The sequence below is a fragment of the Hippoglossus stenolepis genome, chromosome 3, assembly GCF_022539355.2.
Source record: "Hippoglossus stenolepis isolate QCI-W04-F060 chromosome 3, HSTE1.2, whole genome shotgun sequence".
NCBI lineage: Eukaryota > Metazoa > Chordata > Actinopteri > Pleuronectiformes > Pleuronectidae > Hippoglossus > Hippoglossus stenolepis.
In genome coordinates this window covers 1,496,334-1,517,899 of record NC_061485.1, presented here as the reverse complement: position 1 = coordinate 1,517,899, position 21,566 = coordinate 1,496,334, and the positions used below count along the sequence as shown (strand labels likewise).

The 21,566-nt window shown below is 47.5% G+C and overlaps 2 protein-coding genes across 2 annotated transcripts; both read right to left on the bottom strand.

The window, feature by feature from the left end:
- Positions 1–4,682: 4,682 nt before the first annotated feature.
- gdf5 (growth differentiation factor 5) lies at positions 4,683–9,985 on the bottom strand. Its single transcript, XM_035152330.2, has 2 exons — positions 9,632–9,985; positions 4,683–6,446 (listed from the first exon to the last, which is right to left on the bottom strand). The coding sequence occupies exons 1-2, from the start codon at positions 9,735–9,737 to the stop codon at positions 5,482–5,484; spliced, it is 1,071 nt and encodes a 356-aa protein (XP_035008221.2). The 5' UTR covers positions 9,738–9,985; the 3' UTR covers positions 4,683–5,481.
- Positions 9,752–11,498, bottom strand: LOC124851533 (guanine nucleotide-binding protein G(s) subunit alpha isoforms XLas-like). The gene is made up of 2 exons (XM_047339295.1): positions 9,845–11,498; positions 9,752–9,761 (listed from the first exon to the last, which is right to left on the bottom strand). The coding sequence occupies exons 1-2, from the start codon at positions 10,897–10,899 to the stop codon at positions 9,752–9,754; spliced, it is 1,065 nt and encodes a 354-aa protein (XP_047195251.1). The 5' UTR covers positions 10,900–11,498.
- Positions 11,499–21,566: the final 10,068 nt, after the last annotated feature.

The window sequence follows — 21,566 nt, the reverse complement described above, 5'->3', positions numbered from 1 at the left end:
TGCTTCACACTCAACACGTGAACACACACGAACAGACAAACTGTGTCTTCGTGCACAACACAAAACTCTCAATCGGATGATTTCCAGCACTGACAAGAGAAACTTGTTCTCACAGCACTACAGAATATTTGATATGATTCCAGGAAGAGGAGGAGGAGGAGAAAGAGGAGGAAGAGGAAGAACAAGAGGAGGAAGAGGAGGAAGAGGAAAAGGAGGAAGAGGAGGAGGATGAAGCTGCAGTAGCGCAGCACTAACTAATGGACGTTAAAACTTAACTGAAAATGTGTTTGGCTGCTCTGAGATGTTGAACGTAGACGTTTGTAGACTTTACATTAATACTCTGGTCACACACACACACACACACACACACACACACACACACACACACACACACACACACACACACACACACACACACACACACACACACACACACACTTGATACGTGTCCAGTGTGTTTCATCACGTCTCCATTCAAACCTCCTTGTGTTTTTATTGCGATCAGACCGAACCCTGACGAGCTGACCCGTGTTTCACTCTTCAGTAAATGCAGTGGTTGTTTTTCTTGACAGATGTTACGGAGGAATTTGATCATGTGGCCGAGCCAATAAGCTGCTGAAATAAAAACAGAGACGTTTTATCTGGCACGCCGTGCACGACACCTACAAGTGTTTCCCAGCATGCAATGTGGGCGTGTGCGGGTGAAAGTTTGTGTGTGTGTGGCTTTTATTTGCATATTATCTACTTTTTGGAGTTAGGGTTTATCTCTCTGTGTGTGTGTGTGTGTGTGTGTGTGTGTGTGTGTGTGTGTGTGTGTGTGTGTGTGTGTGTGGTGTGTGTGTGTGTGTGTGTGTGTGGTGTGTGTGTGGAACTAACCTTGGACGAGGTTGTTCAGGTCTGGAGCGCTCGGTGGGAACACAAGCTTTGTGTGTACGCTGCACATGGGACACACACACACACACACACACACACACACTCACACACAAATGACTTTGCAAGCCTTCCCGCAACATCATTGTTAAATGGTGTAATAAGGGCGACCATTAAAGTTATGTTGAATGAAGTTAAGCCCTGTTGAACAAGCGTCCCTTTCCCCGCTGCACATGTTTCTGATTACATGTGAGCGGCGGACCACAATAGGCCTCTTCAGCCCGGTTCTTGATCCCGTCCACTTGGATTCCGTCTGACACGTTGCCACAGTTCAGCCACAAACAGCGACAAGAAACCCGAAACGTGTAAACAATCCATGTTTCTGCTTTACTACACATTTCTGGGCTGGAGAAGGCAAAACGCAGAGTTCAACATAATCTGATTACGAGCTCCGCTGGGCCAAAGGGCCGAGGAGAACCGAGGTGGGGCGCTGGTGGCGCTGGTGGTGAGCGCTTTGGTACGAGGCCTTGTTGGGATTTGTTGAACATGAAACTGTTTCTGTTTTCATCTCTGCTGTCGGAGCTACAACGAGGAGCTGGATGATGGACGAGTCAACATTTCTTCTTGTCATAACCATGAACGTTCTCCAATCTTAACCAAGTAATTAACAATTTCACCTAAAACTGAGGCGGAGTTCGCCAATATTTCTAATATTTCATATATATTGGAATGAAGCCGGGAGCAGGTGATGGTCGCTCGTCAAGAGCCTCAGTCTTGTTCTGCTTTTCCAAAAGGTTATAATAGCATAACAGCTCCACCTGCACCAGAGGACTAACCAGCGCAGGGCTGATTGGTCCTCATGTTCAGAAGGCAGCAGCAGAGCTGAGAGACACATGGGGGGAGGACACAGAGCAACCTGAAAAGGTTATTGGACAATTTCTGTTTAGATTAATTCATGTTTGTTCACGTGTGTATTGCGTAATAAAGGTATGCTGAGAAGCAACCTGTTGGTCTGTGGCTGTGCTGGGAAACCCCCGGTGGGAACGAGGAGAGAGTGGCCTTTGAACGACAACAACACAATGAGCCACAGGGTTTCCTGCAGGAATTAGACAAACCGGATCTGTGTGTTTGAGATCAGAACTCCGACGTCCACACCGGACTTGATGGACTCGATCCAGACGCGACCAGCTGCAGCAGCAGACTGTCAGAGAGGAGTCAGTGTCACGAAGATTCAAAATAACTTCAGAAACTATATGAGAATAAAGAAACAGAACAAAGTGTAAATGACACAAATAGACAGAAAATAAGTAGAGACGTAAAATGACCACAGAGAGGCAACGACTACAAAACCACATAAAGATACAAAATAAAACTGAAATGGTGAAATTACTGTATTTTATATACACGTGTACTTGCAGCTGTAAAGTTTTACGTCTTATTTCCTCCAGGAGAATTAATAAAAACAAGTCATTGTGTTTCTCCGTCTGTGATAAGAGGTAAAAAACAAATCATGAAGTCAATCTCCCAATTTTGTTTCCTCTCCTGTCAAACCAATGTGATTTTACTGCGTCATAAATCATAGGAAACATCAGTCACCATAAATCATACATGGGTTTAAATCATTTGTGTGTCTGAGATGGGATAATGTGTGGAAATGTGTGATGATTAAAGCCAGACGTTCTCTCTGTGGGGAATAAAGTCCGTTTAACAACTCCACTCCTTCAACGGAGCTGCAGCAGCACAGACGACGACTCGGTAACGATTCAGGAAGAACTCTCGACTCTTCAGAGGATTTAGAAATAGACCGTTGAAACATTTCCACTGTGATTGTTTTAAAATGTCATTTAATAAAAGCTTGAAGGTCCAAGGTGTCGGCTTCATCTTTCTCAAAATCAGACGTATGTGTGTGCATGAATTTGTCCTTTTCAAATATTTTCATGCTTTGTCACTTTTTCCTTTGACGTCCCTTCGTTATTCTTCCGTCCACCAATGAGGTTATGTTTTCACTTTGTTTGTTAGTCAGCAGGATTGAACTGGACAGAACTCCAGTGAACTTAGTGGAAGGAACATCTTACTTTAACGCTGGAGTCATATTTGTACACGTTCACGACCAGGTGAATTCTGTGAGTCGGTCTCAGGCTGTAAAAACACTGGATACCTCTTATCTGTAACGGCCATTTGTTGCTAAATTTGGGTCTGTCAGGTCTGAGTGAACGGGTTCCTTCCCGCATCTGAGAAGAATGAGCTGATTGTTGCCGGGCACACAAATCACAGGCGCCATAAATCACAGGCTTTACACAAACAGTTTTTATTTAATTCAGAGACGTGAGAAAAACAAGATCCCAAGTTTACATTTGGAGAAGTGATCATTCAAAGCTGCAGCAGCAGGAAGAGGTTTTTTGAATGTGTAACCTCCTCCTCCTCCTCCTCCTCCTCCTCCTCCTCCTCCTCCTCTCCTCCTCCTCCTGAGCTGCTGTCGGAATAAAAGACTGAACAGTGTTGATATTCCCAAGATTAAAGTCTGTCCTGGTACAAATGTAAAATTTCCTGAAAGTATCGTATGTTTTCAGTCCTGCTCAGCGTCTCCTCCGGCCTCGGCCTTGTCAGTACAGGTCTAGAGGGGGGGGGGCAATACCACTGGCATACCTCAGCTTTGATTAAAGGAAATACTTACATCACTCCGTCTCCAAGAGCAACAACTGGCTCGGAGCAGATGGTTTGGTCCAATGGCTGCGGAGCTGGAGCAGACAGGTGCTCGCCGCTGACACCGGGCGTGTTTCTGCTGGTGTGTTTGTTACGTAGCAACAATGAAGGTGCAGTTGTTGTTCTTCCCTCAGATCCTGTGTTCGCTCGTGTCACCGTCCGAAACAAGTTGATTAATGCAAAACGCTGCAGACGAAAACACTCTCAGGCTCGTGTCCGTTTACAGACTCTGGATCATTTAGCTCCTGAGCGTTTTGCTCAGAGACGAGAGAAACGTCCAGAATACGCTCGCTTCTTTTTATTTGACAGTTTCTGTAGATTTAATCACAACACGAACATTTCAAGGCTGTTTTCTCTCAGTTATATTCTCAAAAACCTTCACTCCAGTATAACTGACATTTAACAAACTCTCCAGTTATATTTATGTCTGTAATCTGATTTATTGAACATTTTACTGTCAGAAATATATTTGCCGACAGAATATTCTGATTTATAGGATGTTAAAAAACATCTAAAATGTCGAAAACATGATACAAGAAGTTTGAATATGGATTTTCCATATAATATAATTGTATGCAAATAGAGCATATTCAGTTAGATAATGCAGACCTTAGCTAATTTAGCTTGTAAAGCTAACCACATGTTGCTCACGTTAGATAAACCTTGGTCCTTATCACCAGCTGTGACTTAGCTACTTTAGCTAGCTTAGCTTGTAATGCTAATGTTTTGCTAACGTTAGATAAACCTTGGTCCTTATCACCAGCTGTGACTTAGCTACTTTAGCTAGCTTAGCTTGTAAAGCTATTAACCTGTCTAGCAGTGATCCTGATCAACTGGTCTGTCGAAGCTGATGTAGCTTGTGAAGCTAATATGTTTCTAACGTTGATGCTCGGTCCTGATCACTAAGTTAAACATTTATCTTATTTATATTTATATACACAGTATAACATTTTATAGTTATATAGAGTATATGTTTTACCACGGCAAACAGGAATCATCAAATCTGACCATTTAAAAAGTGAGAAACAGAAACAAGATGTTAAATCTAAGGATGAAATTTATTAACAGACAAACTTCTTCCATACGTGTGAACTAATGTTCTTCACCTAACTCGGCAGCTGTTGGTTAAACCAATGAAACGCTGACGTTCCAAACCAAACATTCTTTCGTTACTTGGCATCTGAAAACGTTAAATTCCTCAGATATTTCAGTCCACGCAGGTTCAGACTGATAGAGGAGTTTGGAGCTCAGTCAATTACACATTTCTTTCTCTGTTTTTCTGAAGAGCATTTTATGCAACTTTCCCACATTTGTATCAGGTCAGATCAGCACTTCATCACTTTATTTACACATCAGACATTCTTCACATGCTTTATTGGAAAAGTCTTGGATCAGGCGCTCGGACGACTCCTCGTGTGTGAAAGGCCAAAGGCACATCGGCAGGTAAGTGCTGGAAAAGGGCATTTTTGAGTATAATTCAATCATGTGTCAATAGCATTTCTGTTACAAACAAACTTTTTACACCGAGATCAGTCGAAGATACAAATCTGAAGAGGAATAAAAAATACAATAGAGCGGGCGATAAAGATGTGAACAGCCGCCTGTTCTGTTCGGTCTCTTGGACGCATCTTGTTCAACAACAACACGACACATGTTTCAGTGAGTGTTGCGTTAAAGAGCAACACCTCCATGTTTATCTCTCCCTGTTTAGTCTTAGTGTCCCACAGTCTTCGGTATGCAGCCTGACAGACCACTTGAGAGTGAAGGATAGTGTCTGTTGCTGAGCAGTGAGTTCGGTCACCGTCAGCTGAAATAACAACTCTCTCCCTCAGCGTTAACAAATCTGTCGTTTCTTAAAGTGAAGGGCAGGAAGTGTCTTTCTCTCTCGTCGTCTCTCGCCTTTCTTTGCTACCTGCAGCCACAAGCCTCCACCACCATGTCCTCGTACTGCTTGTACACCACGTTGTTGGACGAGTCGATGTAGAGTATACTGATGGGGGTGAGTCGCGTGGGGACGCAGCAGGTGGGCGGCGCCGCCTCGGGGTCCATGGAGTTGATGAGGGTCTGTATGATGGCGTGGTTGGTCGGCTCCAGGTGCGAGCGGATGGGGAAGTCGCAGGCGCCGTCACAGTGATACGCGTTGTACTCCAGCGGAGCGATGATCCAGTCGTCCCAGCCCATCTCCTTGAAGTTCACGTGGAGGTGTTTCCGATTGCAGCGCGGCCTCGTCTTCACCACCTGGTGTTGGGGGATGGACTGCGGCTGCTGCAGAGGCTTTTTAGCCCCCCGGGCAGCAGGAGCTCGCCGCATTCGTCTCTGGGTGAACAGGTACTCGTAGACGGTTTTGTTGTCATGACCTGACCGGGCTTTGATCTCGTTGTAAAAAAGGTCACGCTTCTTGCTTTTGCCAAACGCCAAGAAGAAGGCCTTTTCCTTGTTGGTCCGGCCGAGCCGTGCGAACCCGAGCGTGCGCAGATCCATGGGCCGGCCGCCTCTGTGCTCCAGAGCCTCCAGTTCAAAGCACAGCTGCTGGGAGTGGTGGTGCTGCTGGTGTTTTAAGCCCTTGAAGAGTTTCCATATGTCAAACACTTCCCATCTGCTGCCGAGCAGCTCCTCAGTGGTCTTAGTCTGGAGCACAGCAGCCTTTTGTTTACCTGAGGCGCAGGTGTACAGCTTCAGGCATGGGGATGAGCTTCCTCCACCCCCGTCTCCTCCTCTGCCTCCGTCTGCGCCCGTAGATCCCATTGAGGCTCTGCGGGGGTCAGACAGGCGCTTCCTCAGGATGCGTAGCTCGGCCCCCAGGAGCCCGTCTCGTTCCAGGGAGCTGATGTTGAAGTGATACCTCTGCCGCCTCAGCTGGGGCCCGCGCTCATCTGAGACAAGAGAGACAAAGAGATGTGAGTCAGACCGACAGGAAGGGAAACACAACACGGAGAAGTGGACGAGCACAGAAAAGTAAAATCACTCGCAGACGCACGTGTAACATAAAAAGTGCAGGTGCAAACACGACGGGGGTGAAACACAGGCCGGCGTGTTCAGAGGACCAGATGTAAATGTGGGCGCACAGACAAACACACAGGCACACACTCAAAACAGCAGGAAGTCAGTGAACAGAAAAGTAATCAGCAATAAATTTGATAAAGAAATAATCCAAATTTTGTGATTATTTTATATCCATTTTTTGGTTTAAGCTTCACAAAAGTGGGAATTTTATGCTTTTCTTGATTTGCACATCTGAATCATCACATTGGGCTTGTTTCAACATTTGTTGTTATTTTCTGACGATAAAGAGAACAATAACTGATTCACACACGTACCACAAACTGATCTACTTATTATAGTTTATTGTGCTCAAACCACTTCTACAGGAAGCTGCAAACACAATACAAACACACATGCAAACTTGTTTCACTATTCCTGTAGGGGGCGCTGATTCAACCCTGACCATTAGGAGTAAATGTGTAGCCCAAACCATAACCGCAGCCTTTCTCCTGAAACCACTAGAAAAGTCTCTCACATTATGTCCCCACAGTGACATGTTCCATATTCAGATCCTGAACTTGCAGCCCTGACTCAGGACCAGGACCATCAGGTTTGTTATCGTGGACCTGAAGCTCCATGTGCACGTGTGTGTGAACTGTCACAGATCGCCTCCTCAGCATGTCGGCTGGTGACGCGTTATAAAACAAGCTGAGTGAAAATCAGCTGTTAGCAAACACAACATGAAGTAGTGTAAAGTACTGCGCCTGAAGGTAGTGATACCATCATGATGTTACCTTGGCAACAAGATGAAGCGCTTCATTCATTTCCTCCATTCAAACAGAAAGACTACTTCCCCCCCAACTGATGACACGCCCCCGTGAGATGCCGTCTACAAACCAATCAGAGTCAAGTATAGGTAGACTCCGCCCACGTAGGTGATGACCACAGGACATACGTATGTCAGACAGAATTCTTTAGTCCCTAAATTACAACGTGAAACCAGAACTAACAGATCAGAGGAAACATGGAACAAACACGAAGCTTCAGACTCAGAGAGGAAACGACCTTAGAAGCAGGTAGTGTGGACAGCAGGCGTAACCATAGCAACAGTGATGAGTTTTAAAACTCAAATGTTTTGGTGTGGATACAGCCTGAATTCACATGGTCTTCATTAGGTAGTCGTTCTTATTTCATTCATGTGTTTAACGTGAGGCGAGCAATGTGTAATTTGAGACTAAGGTTCATTGGTGGACGTTTAAGCAACGTGGCAAACGAGAGAAGACTCAACGAAAGAAAGAAAGAAAAAAGGGAGGAAGGACGAAGAGGGGGAACTGAGTTAATGTGAGCGAGTGAGAGACGTGTCAGGTCATCAGTTACACCTTCAACATGCGGAGGAGGTCACCGGCGATTTGAAGAGAACACGCTAAACAAATAAAGTCCAAATTAAAAGTACATTAAGTGCTTGAAATGTAAACCTTTAGTGGAGCTAGAAACATTAAACTCTGGTCATTTAAACATTGTTTTAAACAGTTTTACACCGTAAGGATAACATTACACAGGGGGGCCGCCCTACTTGTGGTCATGAGGAGTGTTTATTTACCCTCCTGAGGCCGTGAAGCAGCAGTGCTGCCAACCAGTGACCAGATGGCTGGAAACACACACAGTCACACATACACTTACAGAAACCAACATGCAACAGCACGCACACAAATAAATACATGAGACGCTGTAAATACACACAAGCTACATGCATGTGCACAGGCGTGTAGCTAAACACCCCTCAGACTTGATTTCCAGTCCAAAATGTTTCTCACTAGTATTAAGCAGTAAAGAAAACATCCTTATCATGTGAGAGTTGAATGCTAATGAGGCCAGAGCTGGAAACATGAGTCTCAAAGAAGTAACAAAGAAACACAGGAATCTGTCATGTACAGAAAACCAATGATCCCACACTTCACTAAATTCATGTAATGATGTCACTTTCAGAACGTCTCTGGTTCAGGAAGTAACTTTCTTTTCATTTTCTCCATCATTTCAGAAAATCATTATAAAAAGAGATTTTATCCTGGAGCAGGATAATAAAAATATTTATATTGGAAAACGGAAAAAAGGCCGAGGTTGACTGTTTACGTGGTTGTTTTAATATGTAAGTAACTCCACATCCCATAATCCGTTGGGAATGCTGCCTTAATAACTGGATTATGTAGCCAGGCTAACTTCTGATAACCTGCTGCTGGTTTTATCTTCTCTGAGCATCAACCTGAACATCTAGCTCCAGAGAGCGAAGGCTGAGCTGCTCCACGTGCCAGAGACATTTGATGTGTGATAGTTCTGAGCTCGCAGCAGCTTCCTGCAGCTTTGAACTCCAGCTCAGTTATGAGTAGCATCTCTTTTCCCATCGCTCCCTCAGTGTACCAGCAGCTGACCTGCTCGCCTCCCCTCCAGATGCTCTTCTTCCTCATGGATCCCCAGACATGTCCACATTTGGACAAGGTCTTGTTCCCAGCACCGCCCTCCTCTAGTGACCTTTAGACGGGGGTTTGACCTCTAGTCCTCTCCCTCACATCTCCATGCCCTCCTCCTCATTCAGCATCAGGTCTCATCCCTCTCCTCTAACCTTTCCCTGGATCCTGCACCATCACCTCCTCTCTGCCCTCGCTCCTGGTGTCTCCAACTCTTTTACCAGTTTTCATCCCTCAGTTACAGCAGCTTCTCAGCTGCAGCCAAGCTGCTGTCAAACCCAAAGTATTTACAGTCATTAGGTGATACACCTCATTACAGAGGCACTTTCAGACTGTGATGCTGCAAATGACAATGAGAAGTGTGTCCTCAGACGGACGTGGACTTCCAGGGTTTTATCTGGTTTATTCCATCTGCTTTACCTGAATAATTAAAATGTATCACTGTCTTTGTAAGTTTAATCTTCATCATTCAGAATGAACCAGAACTACCAGCAAGTTAAAACGTGATTTAGAAACACAAATTGCTCAATGAAGCTAGAAACTTAGCTCCAGAGGATCCACAGAGCATCAAGAGAAGAAGAAGAGTTGGATGAACTCAGAGAGGCTGTGTTTACCTTGTCCTTTATCCACGAAGCTGGTGATGGTGTTGGCCAGACCCGCTTCGTGCAGAGCGCTGCTGTTCAGGTCTCCGCTGGACAGGGACCAGTACAGAGACAGCATGTAGTCGTGAGGAATCACCAGCGGCTGCTTGGGATGCGTCTCCCGGTCGCTCGCTTTCAGGGTTTTGTAGCTGGATCCTCGCTGCGCCACCGGAGCCGCCTTCTGACCATGCGGCTGCTTTTGCACAAAGGCTCCTCTCGGTGGATCCCCGGTGCGGACCGGAGCGGCTCCTCTCTGTGGATCCCCGGTGCGGACCGGAGCGGCTCCTCTCTGTGGATCCCCGGTGCGGACCGGAGCGGCTCCTCTGTGGATCCCCGGTGCGGACCGGAGCGGCTCCTCTCTGTGGATCCCCGGTGCGGACCGGAGCGGCTCCTCTCTGTGGATCCCCGGTGCGCACCGGAGCGGCTCCTCTCGGTGGATCCCCGGTGCGCACCGGAGCGGCTCCTCTCTGTGGATCCCCGGTGCGGACCGGAGCGGCTCCTCTCGGTGGATCCCCGGTGCGGACCGGAGCGGCTCCTCTCTGTGGATCCCCGGTGCGCACCGGAGCGGCTCCTCTCGGTGGATCCCCGGTGCGCACCGGAGCGGCTCCTCTCGGTGGATCCCCGGTGCGCACTCCAAGTGCCGCTCCGGCTGCTCTCGCTGCACTTGGAGCAGCTTTCCCCACATGTCTAGCCGGGGAGCTCCCGCCTCCACCTCCTCCGTCCGCAGTCCTGACTCCTTTCACAGCTGCATGCGCGCTAAAAGCCGCGGGAGCGTGCGCTTTGGAGCGAGCATCTCCTCCGGGCAGCCAGGAGCGCACAGCCTCTTTGCGCCCCAGGCTCCCTGCTCGGTCCCGGTGCTGCAGCTGTGCACGGTTCACCGGCACGGCCCCGCTGCGCAGGGACGCGGATGTCACTGCAGTGCCTGCGCTTTTTACAACAGTCAACTCAGCCTTGATTAACGGCGGACTCGCGCGGATACGCGTGATCCTCGCCGGAACAAGCGGGGACGGTCTCCACGCCCCGGCCCCCGGTTGTCTGCCGGGTGTTAGGGTGGAACTGCCGGTTCTCCCGGGGACTTGCTCTCCGTCCGTGCCGCCTGTCGCGCTCTCCGCTGCCTCTCCGAGCCGGTACCGGTGGTGGGGCTCGGTCGGCCTGCTCCGGCTGAGTGAACCGAGGACGGGGTGCAGGTAAATGAGAGTCCAGCAGCTCAGCAGGAGACAAAGACGCTTCACAAGTTTCATCCTAAAACCCTTTTGCCTTTGGCCAAACCGTCATTGTAATAACGCTCAGTCTGTTCAGAATCCCCGTCCTGTCTCTCATCCTCTGAGGGTCCTCTGCCACCGGGAGGAGAAGCGAGGCTCCTCTCTAGAAGGAACTGTCGACATGAGCCAGGTGGTAAAAGTGAAGATGTGGTTGAAGAAACAAATCCTGAGAGTCTTGATTGTCCCGTCCGTCATGCGTCAGAACCATGGTGCTGCAGAGATCCAGACGGAGACAGGGGAGCAGGGATCCGCCAGCAGGCTCAGGGAAGCGGACTCGCATTAGACCGTGCACGGCTCCATTCTGCTGGACGTCCTGTAAGGAACTTCTTTAAATCCCACTTCTTTCCAAGAGAGGCACGGATGGCGTAATGCCGCTGCCCACGTTTTTTTCTCTTTCCCCTCAAAGTTTGAACCAAGTCCAGGGAAAATATTTCCCTCGCAGTCACACAGCAGCCTGCAGGTGCTCCGAGGAGTCCTGCAGCTAACCGGGGCAGGACCGGAGCAGGACCGGGGCAGGACCGGAGCAGGACCGGGGCAGGACCGGAGCAGGACCGGGGCAGGACCGGGGCAGGACTGAGGCAGGACCGGAGCAGGACCGGGGCAGGACCGGAGCAGGACCGGGGCAGGACCGGAGCAGGACCGGGGCAGGACCGGACAGGACCGGGGCAGGACCGGGGCAGGACTGGGGCTCCAGTCCTAATCAGGACCTGATGTCATCCTGTCCGAACGCTTTTTACTACAAGATCTCTACACTAATCTTCCTCCTGCTCTGTCCACCACTCAGTCACACGCACTGTTACACTGCGTGGCACCAAACACACACACACCCCACCAACACTGAGTACCACCCCCCAAAGAGAGAGGGAGAGAGAGAGAGAGGGAGAGAGAGAGGGAGAGGGAGAGAGGGAGAGAGAGAGAGAGAGAGAGAGAGAGAGAGAGAGAGAGAGAGAGAGAGAGAGAGAGAGAGAGAGAGAGAGGGAGAGGGAGAGAGAGAGAGAGAGAGAGAGAGAGAGGGAGAGAGAGAGAGAGAGAGAGAGAGAGAGAGAGAGAGAGAGACATGAGTTTGCAAAGCTTTCATGACTTTGACTGTTCATTGATACAGACAAACAAAAACATTATCACCTTAACCAGCTGAGGGACAGGTGAGCTCTGATGTCACGGACGGGTGAGCTCTGATGTCACGGACGGGTGAGCTCTGATGTCACAGACAGGTGAGCTCTGATGTCACGGACGGGTGAGCTCTGATGTCACGGGCGGGTGAGCTCTGATGTCACGGACGGGTGAGCTCTGACTGCCCATCAGTACACTTTTGGAAAGTTTATGTTTGGCTTTACAGTCCAAACGACCGAACCAGGCAGGAAGATGGAACGTTAAAACATCCTGATCAAGGCTGATGTAGAAAAGTCCCAGAATCTTCCTGCTGACACTAAGTCTGCAGACTTTTCTCAGGTAAAGACGCTGTGAGCATTAAATTGTCTGTAATCCCAGAGGATCTCAGCTGGTGATCCAGATATTTAAAGATCTTCAAGGTCTTTGTTTGTAAAAAGAGAAAAGAGAAGAGGTGAGAGAACCCAACACTGACCCTCAGTGGACGGCAGGAAAGAAAATCTCTCATCCAGAGAATCAGCCCCTTATTAGCATTAAGATCATTTAGCCCTTTTAACAGAATATGTGTCTTCATAGAAATAAAAGCTGAGCTATAAAATCAGCAAATAAAATCCTGGCGTATCCTTTGGGATGAATTTGGTGTTTGGTGACAGGATTCAGCAGCGTCTGCACCTCCGTGGCTCCCGTAAGCAAACTGGGGAGGATGGAGCTGGACACACTGGTGCTGCAATCAGATCTCTCTCCATTGATTTGCAAATTATGGAGATTATTGCATTTTTTGCTTTTTGGGTATGTATGTATGTAACAGGTCTTTAGCTGTGATTGTTGTCACTGTTTTCCTTCTGAACATTTACCTCCTCCACTTTTTAATGTCCCTTCCTCTGCTGGAGGACAGGGGCCCTTGGGTTTGATTCTGAGACTCTTTGCCAGTTTAATTCCTGATGCCACAAGCAGCGCCAGCGTCGTGTCATAAATTTAGTTTGGACCAGGCTCGAGGAATAATTAGCAGCCACAGAGCTCGGGTTCAGATCTGGATATTTTGGCAGCGGAGTGGAGTCTCTGGTGGTTTGTAACAGGAGCTGCTGTTCTGATGCAGTGTTTCTCTTTCCCTCTCCGTCTGTCTTTACTGGTCTTTGCTCTGCTCTCGATCCGTGTCTCACACCGTGCAGCTCGCCGCGAGGGCGTGATGGATGAACAGAAGTGATTGGATAATATGAGGCTGTCACGGATCACACATAAAATCAACCTGATCCAGTCAGTTTGACTAAACAGCTGAAGGATGTGAGTAGCAGCGACTGGCGGCCGAGCAGCGGCTCAGACGAGGCTCAGGAGCAGCTTCGTGTTTGTTTTAATTGTAAATTAAAGCTCAGTGTGAAACATCTCTGCTGCTGTAACACAGTTTACTGTTGTTCCTCTGTCACGTGCTCCCATCATTCAGCTGACTTCAGATCATGCACGTTGTTTCTGTGACTATTTACTCAGCAATCGATCAGAAACACAAGTTCATCATCAAACTTTATTCGTCCACTCATCAAATCCTGTCGACAGATGTGAAGAAACAACACAAAAGTCATTCTTGTTTGGCTCCGTAACGTCTTTGCTTCCACTCAAGTCAGCACGCTAACTATAGACAATAAGTAAAGATGGACGACAGGACAGCTTCCAAAAGTGACGCCAAATCATCTGGATCGCCCCCTTGTGGCTGGCTGCAGTATAGGTCATAAACGCGGCCTCCTCCATGTTAGCAGATGGGATATGGGACAAAAACATCGTTCTCATCTCACTGATGTTTGTTCAAGTGTTTCTGATCAGTTTGGTTTGAATCAGTTATTTGATGATATAAAAACAGGCTGAGACGTGATGATTGACAGCTGACACTGACACTGAGCTGCGACCGCCACCCGCCCTCAGGAGTGGCTCGGCACCGCCGGCAGCTACACGCATGTGCTTCACCTCCTGCACAGGATCCACATGTCAGGGCTGCGGCAGCTACATGCAGAGCGTGATTCTGCATCACATTTAATCAATCATCTATTTTCGTTCTTAACAGACGTTTATTTTAAATGAAAGTCTTTGAGAAAACCACTTTAACATGAACATTGTCAGCGTGAGCATGTGAGCATTCAGCACAAAGCACCGCTGTCTGTAATTACTGTCTCACAGACACTTTGATTCTTGTTGAAATGACAGACTTCCATGGAAACACACCGCTGGAATAAAATGTCATTATGACTACGTTAAAATACACAAACACTGATTCCAGTCAGACAAATGACACAGGACTGGATTAAACTTCGTGTCTCACAGTGCTGCGGACAGGACGATGGACATTTCAGATCTCTGTCCATCACCAAACGTCAAAAACATGGTTCACACCTGCCTCAACGAAGCTCTTCCTGTAGTTTGACTTATGGTGAAAGCTCAAATTTACCGGTGGGCAGTGTGAGTGATATTTACAACCATATAGTGAGAGACCAATATCATCCCACGACACCATGTTCCAGCCAAACCATGAATATTCTATATTTCCTGCCATTTCCCCCCATCGGTGTGAAGTCTTATAAACAAACTGCAGATTTCCACCAAGTGTCTGTGACAACAGGACGTGTCTGGAGACACAGGCTCACAGTTATGGAGGGAGGGGGACTGCCAACAAATTGACTCTTTATTTTATTGGTCTAACCTCAGGGCAGACACTGTCTCGCTGTGTCGTTTGGCAGCGTCAGTCACCCCTGTCTGTCTAAATATCAGACCTACACACCGTCTGCCTCCCTGAGTTATTATTATCACTGCGAGGCAAAGCCAGGAGCGCACAGCCGCACATTCAGGAGTTTACACCAGCAGGGAACGGGAATTCAATATCAGGGACAGTGTTCATCACAGGTCGTAGCCTCACAGACGTTTCCCTAAAGACCAAGGGACGGAACATCTTTGTTTTAAGGTTAAATACTCGCAACAAATACAATTAATTCTGTCTATCAAGTCCAATAAAGACAATTCACACACAAAATGTCCTCCGGATGCAGATCATGACACGAACAGATTAGTGACAGCATGTTAATAACGGCGTCATTCTTAGTTTTTCTAATGTGCTGTCGACATTAACCTGATTAAATGTTAAAGTGTGATTTAAATCTTTGGCTCTAAAGCAGCTGCACATGTTGCTAATGGCTGTTTGTCCGGTGGCTGGATCGGACTTGGTTTGCACTTGATGTCTTTGGTTTGACTCGGGACCATTGTTTCATGTCTCAAACTCAGAAATGTCCACAAGTTATCAGAAACATGTCCGGATCCGTGTTTCCGTGTGAAAGCTCCTTCCACGTGAGCCCAAACCACATTTCCTCCAAACGGTTTCTTCCCTTTCTGTCTTGTTCCTGTTTAGCTGCTCTCACGTTCTGATGCGTCAGCGTTTTCTGAAGTGAAGGTGGTGGGCTCTGGGTGTGGGAGTGTGTCTGCTGGACCTGTTTATACAGCGTGTCCGTGTCCTTTAGGTTATCCTTGGACTCACACCCACTGTTCCTCGGATACAGGAACCGCCCTCACATATACAGTGGCTATAAAAAGTGTTGACACATCCTCTCTGCCTGTTTCATGCTTTAATCTAGTACCACATAGAAAACACAGTGAAAGTTGTCTTTATAGCCCTGGCAGTTTCATGGCTCTGCGGACGTCAGTGGTCAAAATCCTCCTCCTCCTCTGGTGCAGACTAAGTTCAGGCAGAGTAGGAGGCAGAAAGTGACAGACAGCTGACAGGTGCCAATTTACAATGTAGGAATACAGATCTGTGGGACCAAGGACCTGAAGTATCACATAGTTCATGGGAAATAGAAATAGTGAACTGGTGCAGCGTCATTTAGCAGTAAGCAGTAGAGATACGAGGAATGAGAACTCAGCCGAAATGAGCTTCTTCTGCGGCTCGGCCGTAAAGATGGAGAGAAACGTTTGGACATTTTGAGGGAACTCGGTAAAACAGCTGCTCCTTGTTTCCCACTTCAGAGGCAGCATCTTCCAGAGGCTGATGGCGTCACACGAGGACACCAGGCCGTCCCATTTCAAAGGCTCCTCCGAACATGGCCGACGTCCGTCTGTTCCAAAGCAGCGATGGATCCATGTTGGGCCAACAGGACCGACCTGACCCGCAGGAGCAAAGTGCTGCAGTACCACAGACTGTCTGCATCTACGCTTCCTTACTTCACTTACTGACACTGATGATAACCACACATACTTTAATACTTTTATCCTCTAAGTATAATATTTATTTGGGACGGGGCACACATCGTTTATCGATAGATGGCGAGAGGGACGTTCAGAACAGCCTGGTTCTCCTCCAGCTCAACCACGGCCCAGTGGAAGAAATGAATGGACGGACCGATGCGTCTTTATTCTTTCTACTCTGACATCACAACCAGAGTTTTATGTGATTCCCTCCATTTGCTTCTCCTCCTTCTCTGCCACCGCGACGTGTGAGCAGCTGCACTGACGTGACTCTGAAGTTCGATCTGGTCTCGAGACGGTTTTTCTTCAAACAGACACTCATGGTTCCAGTTGAGGAACAATAATGTCTTAGACGATCCTCGGACTTTGACTCTAGTGCCACCAGGAGGTTTGATATTTGTGGATTTTAGAGAAATATACCAACTAACGGATGGAATTTGTCTGTGACCTCCACGTTTCCAAGGTGCAGAATCTTAGTTTATTATTTTCCATTTCGCGCCGTCATTAGGTTTCAGTTTGTCAGAAACTCTTTTCCAAAAGGATCTCAGGTTTTAATGCTTTTCCTCTGTTTCCACCTTCAGAGAGGTTTTGAAAAGCAGCCGACAGAAGAAAACCTCCAGCACATTTCCGTGTTTACAGCTCGTTTACAGCTTGTTTTGGTGAAATGTCCCATTAGGACCCAAATAGCCCCGTTCATCTGCTCTAAGTTACGACTGCGTGCACGTATACATGAGTGTGTGTGTGTGAGTGTGACCCTGTGCATGTTCACCAGGCTTCACATGGAAAACGTTTGATCAAACCAGAGGAAGATGGGATTCGTACATCAGGATGTTGGTGTTCATAAACAACATTATAAATAAACTGAAATGTTACTTCTTTCCTTGAAATAGAATAAGATGACAGTAACATGAAGGTTTGACATGTTGAAGATGTTAATTGGATCCACACTGATGGAAAATCATTAAGTCCACTTACCCAAGTCCTGTACTTTGTTTTTCAAACTTTCTTCTTCTTCTTGACGACATGTCAGACAGAGAATTTACAGGTGAAACCAGCTTTAAAACAGAACTGGATTTCACCCAGAATCAAATGCAGCTCTCTGCTTTGCCTTGTGAAAACCTCTCTGCAGTGAACTGTGTTCCCTCAGATCTATTCGAACTCTACATTAAGAAGATTCATTATAGTTTTACTTCTTTTACTATTGAGTCAGTGTATTGGATCGTACTTTAGAACACACACCTTCTCAGTGTAATGCCGGTTGTTGTACTGGTACTTTTATGGAATATAAGTATGTGAATACTACTCCCACGACATGTTTTGTGCTGTTGTTCTCTCATTGACAAGTTTCTCCCCAAAACAGCTCATAAGATTTAAGTTCTTATTTGTGCTGTTATACATTTGTTCTCATTAATTTAACACCTATACCGAGCCTCCTTCTTCTTTGCGCTCCAGCGGTGGAGTCGTCGCTCGTCCCTCATCGTGCCCTGACCTGCTCTCTGACAGACGCGCCCTGTCTCCTGGTTTCCGGCGCTCTGTAACTGACTTGAAAATGAATGCCGCTCGGACCAGATGCTGTTCCAGTGCCCGCTTTAGGCTAATGTAAGCCAGGGCCTCCGCGTGGAACAAATTGAGAACATCCAGTCCACGGTGGAGTTTACAGGTTGCAGGTGGGCCAAACAATGTGACATGGATCACTGCGAGAGTCTGTTTATTAGTTTCTTCATCGCTCGCTGGAAACGCTCCCCCGGGCTGGAGGAGGCGCTGAGGGGCCGAGGCTCCTCTGTCACAGCAGCTGAAACATGGAAACTGTGACAGGTCCGGACACGGTGGGTGAACTGTAAACCTCCCGTGGTGACCCTCACCGTGAGCAGGGAACAGGGCCACGTTTTCTCAGGCGGCGCTGGAAAAAAAGGGCGAGGGTTAAAACGGCGAGAACCAAAACGTACAATCAGACCGACCGCATTTACGTCAGCGTGTTTTGTTGTTGTTATGAAGGGATGTGATGGTTATTGTGTATTCATTGTGACTGACTTGTGTCCTGGAATATGTCTGCGGTGGTTGTTGTGTGTTTATTTGGCTCGTTGACTTTGCCAAACCAGCGCTCACTGCTTTTTATGAAAAGAGGCTACATGTAGGTTTCTGCTGTTGCTGCAGAGCCAACGACAGCTGCTACTTGTTAATGCATCAGAAATGTCGTGAGTTCAGCTCATCGACCGGAGCTGTGTCCCAATCCAGAGGCCGAGTCCTTTGGAGGACACTGTGGCTGCAGAGAGGAGCTGACTCAAAATGAGACGCTCCGGTCTTCAGTGTTTTCAACGATCGGCGTCACGGAGCTGGTGACGTCGAGCAGCAGCGCTAGACAACGTTTTCATGCCCCTTGGTTTTGTAGCGTGAACCGTCAGCTGTTGGCTGCTCAAGCATTAGATGTTCCGTCGCTTGCTTCATCACCGAAACGCAATGAATCCTGGGACAGATAGGGGGGGGGTGGGGGGGTTCACTCTGGAACAGAACCATGGTTCAGTTTGATCCAGACCCAGAACTCCTCTTCTGCTCTGAGGAACCTTTCACACCTGATGTTCTGTCTGAATGTCTGGAACGTGGAAGGTGTGTGTGAAAGAACCGTATAGTTTAATAAAAGTCCTTCATCTTTTAGTTTATATTAAACTTTCCCTTCTCTTCCTGGATGAATGTAAATCTCTCTACAACAAATATAATATATAAGTTCAGCAGCAGTTGGACAACAAGCACTAAAACAGGCTTTTATCAGATTTATCTGCCTTTATCCAAATTAGATTAAATCTCAAAGTTTGTTAATAAACTACTTTGTGTGACTAATCGTGATTCTAGTTTCATGTGACATTTCTTCAAGATGCTTTCAGCATAAAATCCAACATAAGCATGAAACTTCATTGTGAGGATTTGTCTTTAATTTATTGTTGCACGCTTTTTTAATATCTTTTTTGTTTGGACCTCAGAAAGTCGAGGGCATTGGTTAAAAGCTGTAATAAAATTAGGGCTTTCGCTCTTAAGCCCTGGGACTTTCAAGTGGCCAGAGAAAGAGCTCCTTCTCTCGGCCGGCGAGGCCTTGCTTTTCCACCTGAGCCACAGGTGTTTGCTTAACGTGCCTGTGGTTTGAGCGGCTGCAGCTCCGTCATTTACCATCACCCTGGAAATGTTGACTTTTACGTCTCCTCCTCCCTGAAGCTGCCGGCCCAGGGGAGAAGAAAAACCCACTCTGGCTCCTGATAAACTGTGTGTGTAAACACGCGCCTGTACGTGTGTGTGTGTTTTGTGATGATGATGATGGCGGTGGTGGCGATGATGATTGTAGCCTATCGCCTTCCACAGCCGCCCTTTCCTTTGACGCACGGTGGAAATGTGTAGATGTGGAAATGACTGCAGGCGGCGGAGCTTGGTAACATGATGATGAAAAATCACAGCGTGTGCAGGTGTTTCTGTGTTTTCACAGAGGATAAGTGAGCGCAGAGGTGATTTCTCCTCTAACAGCAGCCGCAGTAAAGAACCATGGGCTTTAAAGAAATGTACGTTCACAGCTCATCCACACCGGCGTCGGCCCTCATCACCAGAAGCTCTGGAACCTCCTCGTGTTTCCAAGTTGACGTCTTCGTCTTCTACGTGTACGGCTCCTCTTCTTCATCCTGAGATGTTTGTGTTCTTCCAGTTTCACGTCCGTCACGTGTTAGAAACCTCATCAACACGTCCACTCGCTCACTGGGAAGCTTCAGGACATTGTCCTGCTGTTTCCTCACATGGACTCACGAGGACATGTTACAGACATGTTACCAGGAGGCTGCAGGAGAAGATCCGGAGAAGCCTCTCACTCAGAAAACAAACCTGTCTTGACGTTATTTGGAGTGAAGTGCACGTCTGAAGCATCTAAACAAACCTCCTCTGGTCAGGGTCAGTTTTCTGGTTCAGGTTAGGGTTTGGTTTTAACCCATAACTGTGGTCGTCAACACAGATTCTGTAATGTCTGGTTTTGTGTTCACCTTTACTCCGACAGTTCACCTCTCTCACCAACAGCTTCTGTTCTCCTCACCTGTGTGACTCCCCCTGCTCCTCCTCCTCCCCCCTCCGTCCTCAGCTCCTTGTATTACCTGGCAGCCGAGCGCAGCAGTTTATTTTCACGGGGATACGTTTTCTGCAGATCTCTGCCAGAGACAATATTATGCTGGAAATATACAGGTATTAACTGTTAAGATTTCAGATGGTCAAATAAACCGGAGTGGCCGGGCCCAACAGAGAGCAGATTGTGTGTGAACAGCCCAGTGCTAATGAAACACATGCGGGGGAAGCTGCCCAATCACTAATAATTACTCCTCCCTCCATCCCTCAATCCGTCCGTCCACCCGTCCGTCCGTCCAGCTCCGTGTCTCCCTCGCCCCCGGTCCAGGTGATTTCCAACCACCTCTCTCATTTATCTTCCCGGCCTTTGATTTCAATGTGACATTCATTTCACACTCATTTCCTCTCGGCCTCTCACTCGGCTGCGGCGGCGGCCGTGAAGGCCGGCCTTTCATACGCAGCTCGGAGCCACTAAACAGTCTCTTATGCTCTGACCTTTAGCGGGCGGCGAGCGGCTCAGACAAACAGCGCTCAGCAGGACGTAAATGATGATGGATCTGTTCTGGCAAACTTCAGGGGTTGAGTTACGCAGGACTGGCTGCATGTGTTCAGGGTCCGAACACAGAGACACTTAATGACTCTCACTGGGTTGTTGTTGTTTCTGTCGGCACAAAGTTCATCTGCTGCTGCAACAGCCAGCGTGTTCATTAGCTCCGACGTGAAAACACTTTAGCAGCAATTATGAGCAAGTGAATTAAAGATGGACGACACGTCACTGAGCCTCCCACTGTAAAAAAACGAAGCCAAAATATCAAGTGCTGCCACCTGGTGACGATTCACACGCTCGACCAATCACGAGTCTCCAATAACAACCACAGACTAAGTAAAGATGGACGACATAACAGCTCACAAATGTGAAACCTAAGCATCTGGATCGCCCCCTTGTGTCTGGCTGCAGTAATTGTACATGAACCCTGCCTCCTCCATGTCAGCAGATGGGACATGGACCAAACTAAAAAACCAAAGAAGACGTTAAATAAATGCCAAAGGTGGTTTCTGTCATTTCAGTTAGTTCTTATCACACTGATGTTTGTTCATGTGTTCACACATCACAGACACAACACCACGGTTTCTTTTTTATAAGATAAATAATCTAGGTTCCTTCCCGTCAACCAGAAATACTGGATTCCTCCAAACAACACCGGCTTATACTTTCACTCTAAAGACTGTGGTCAGGT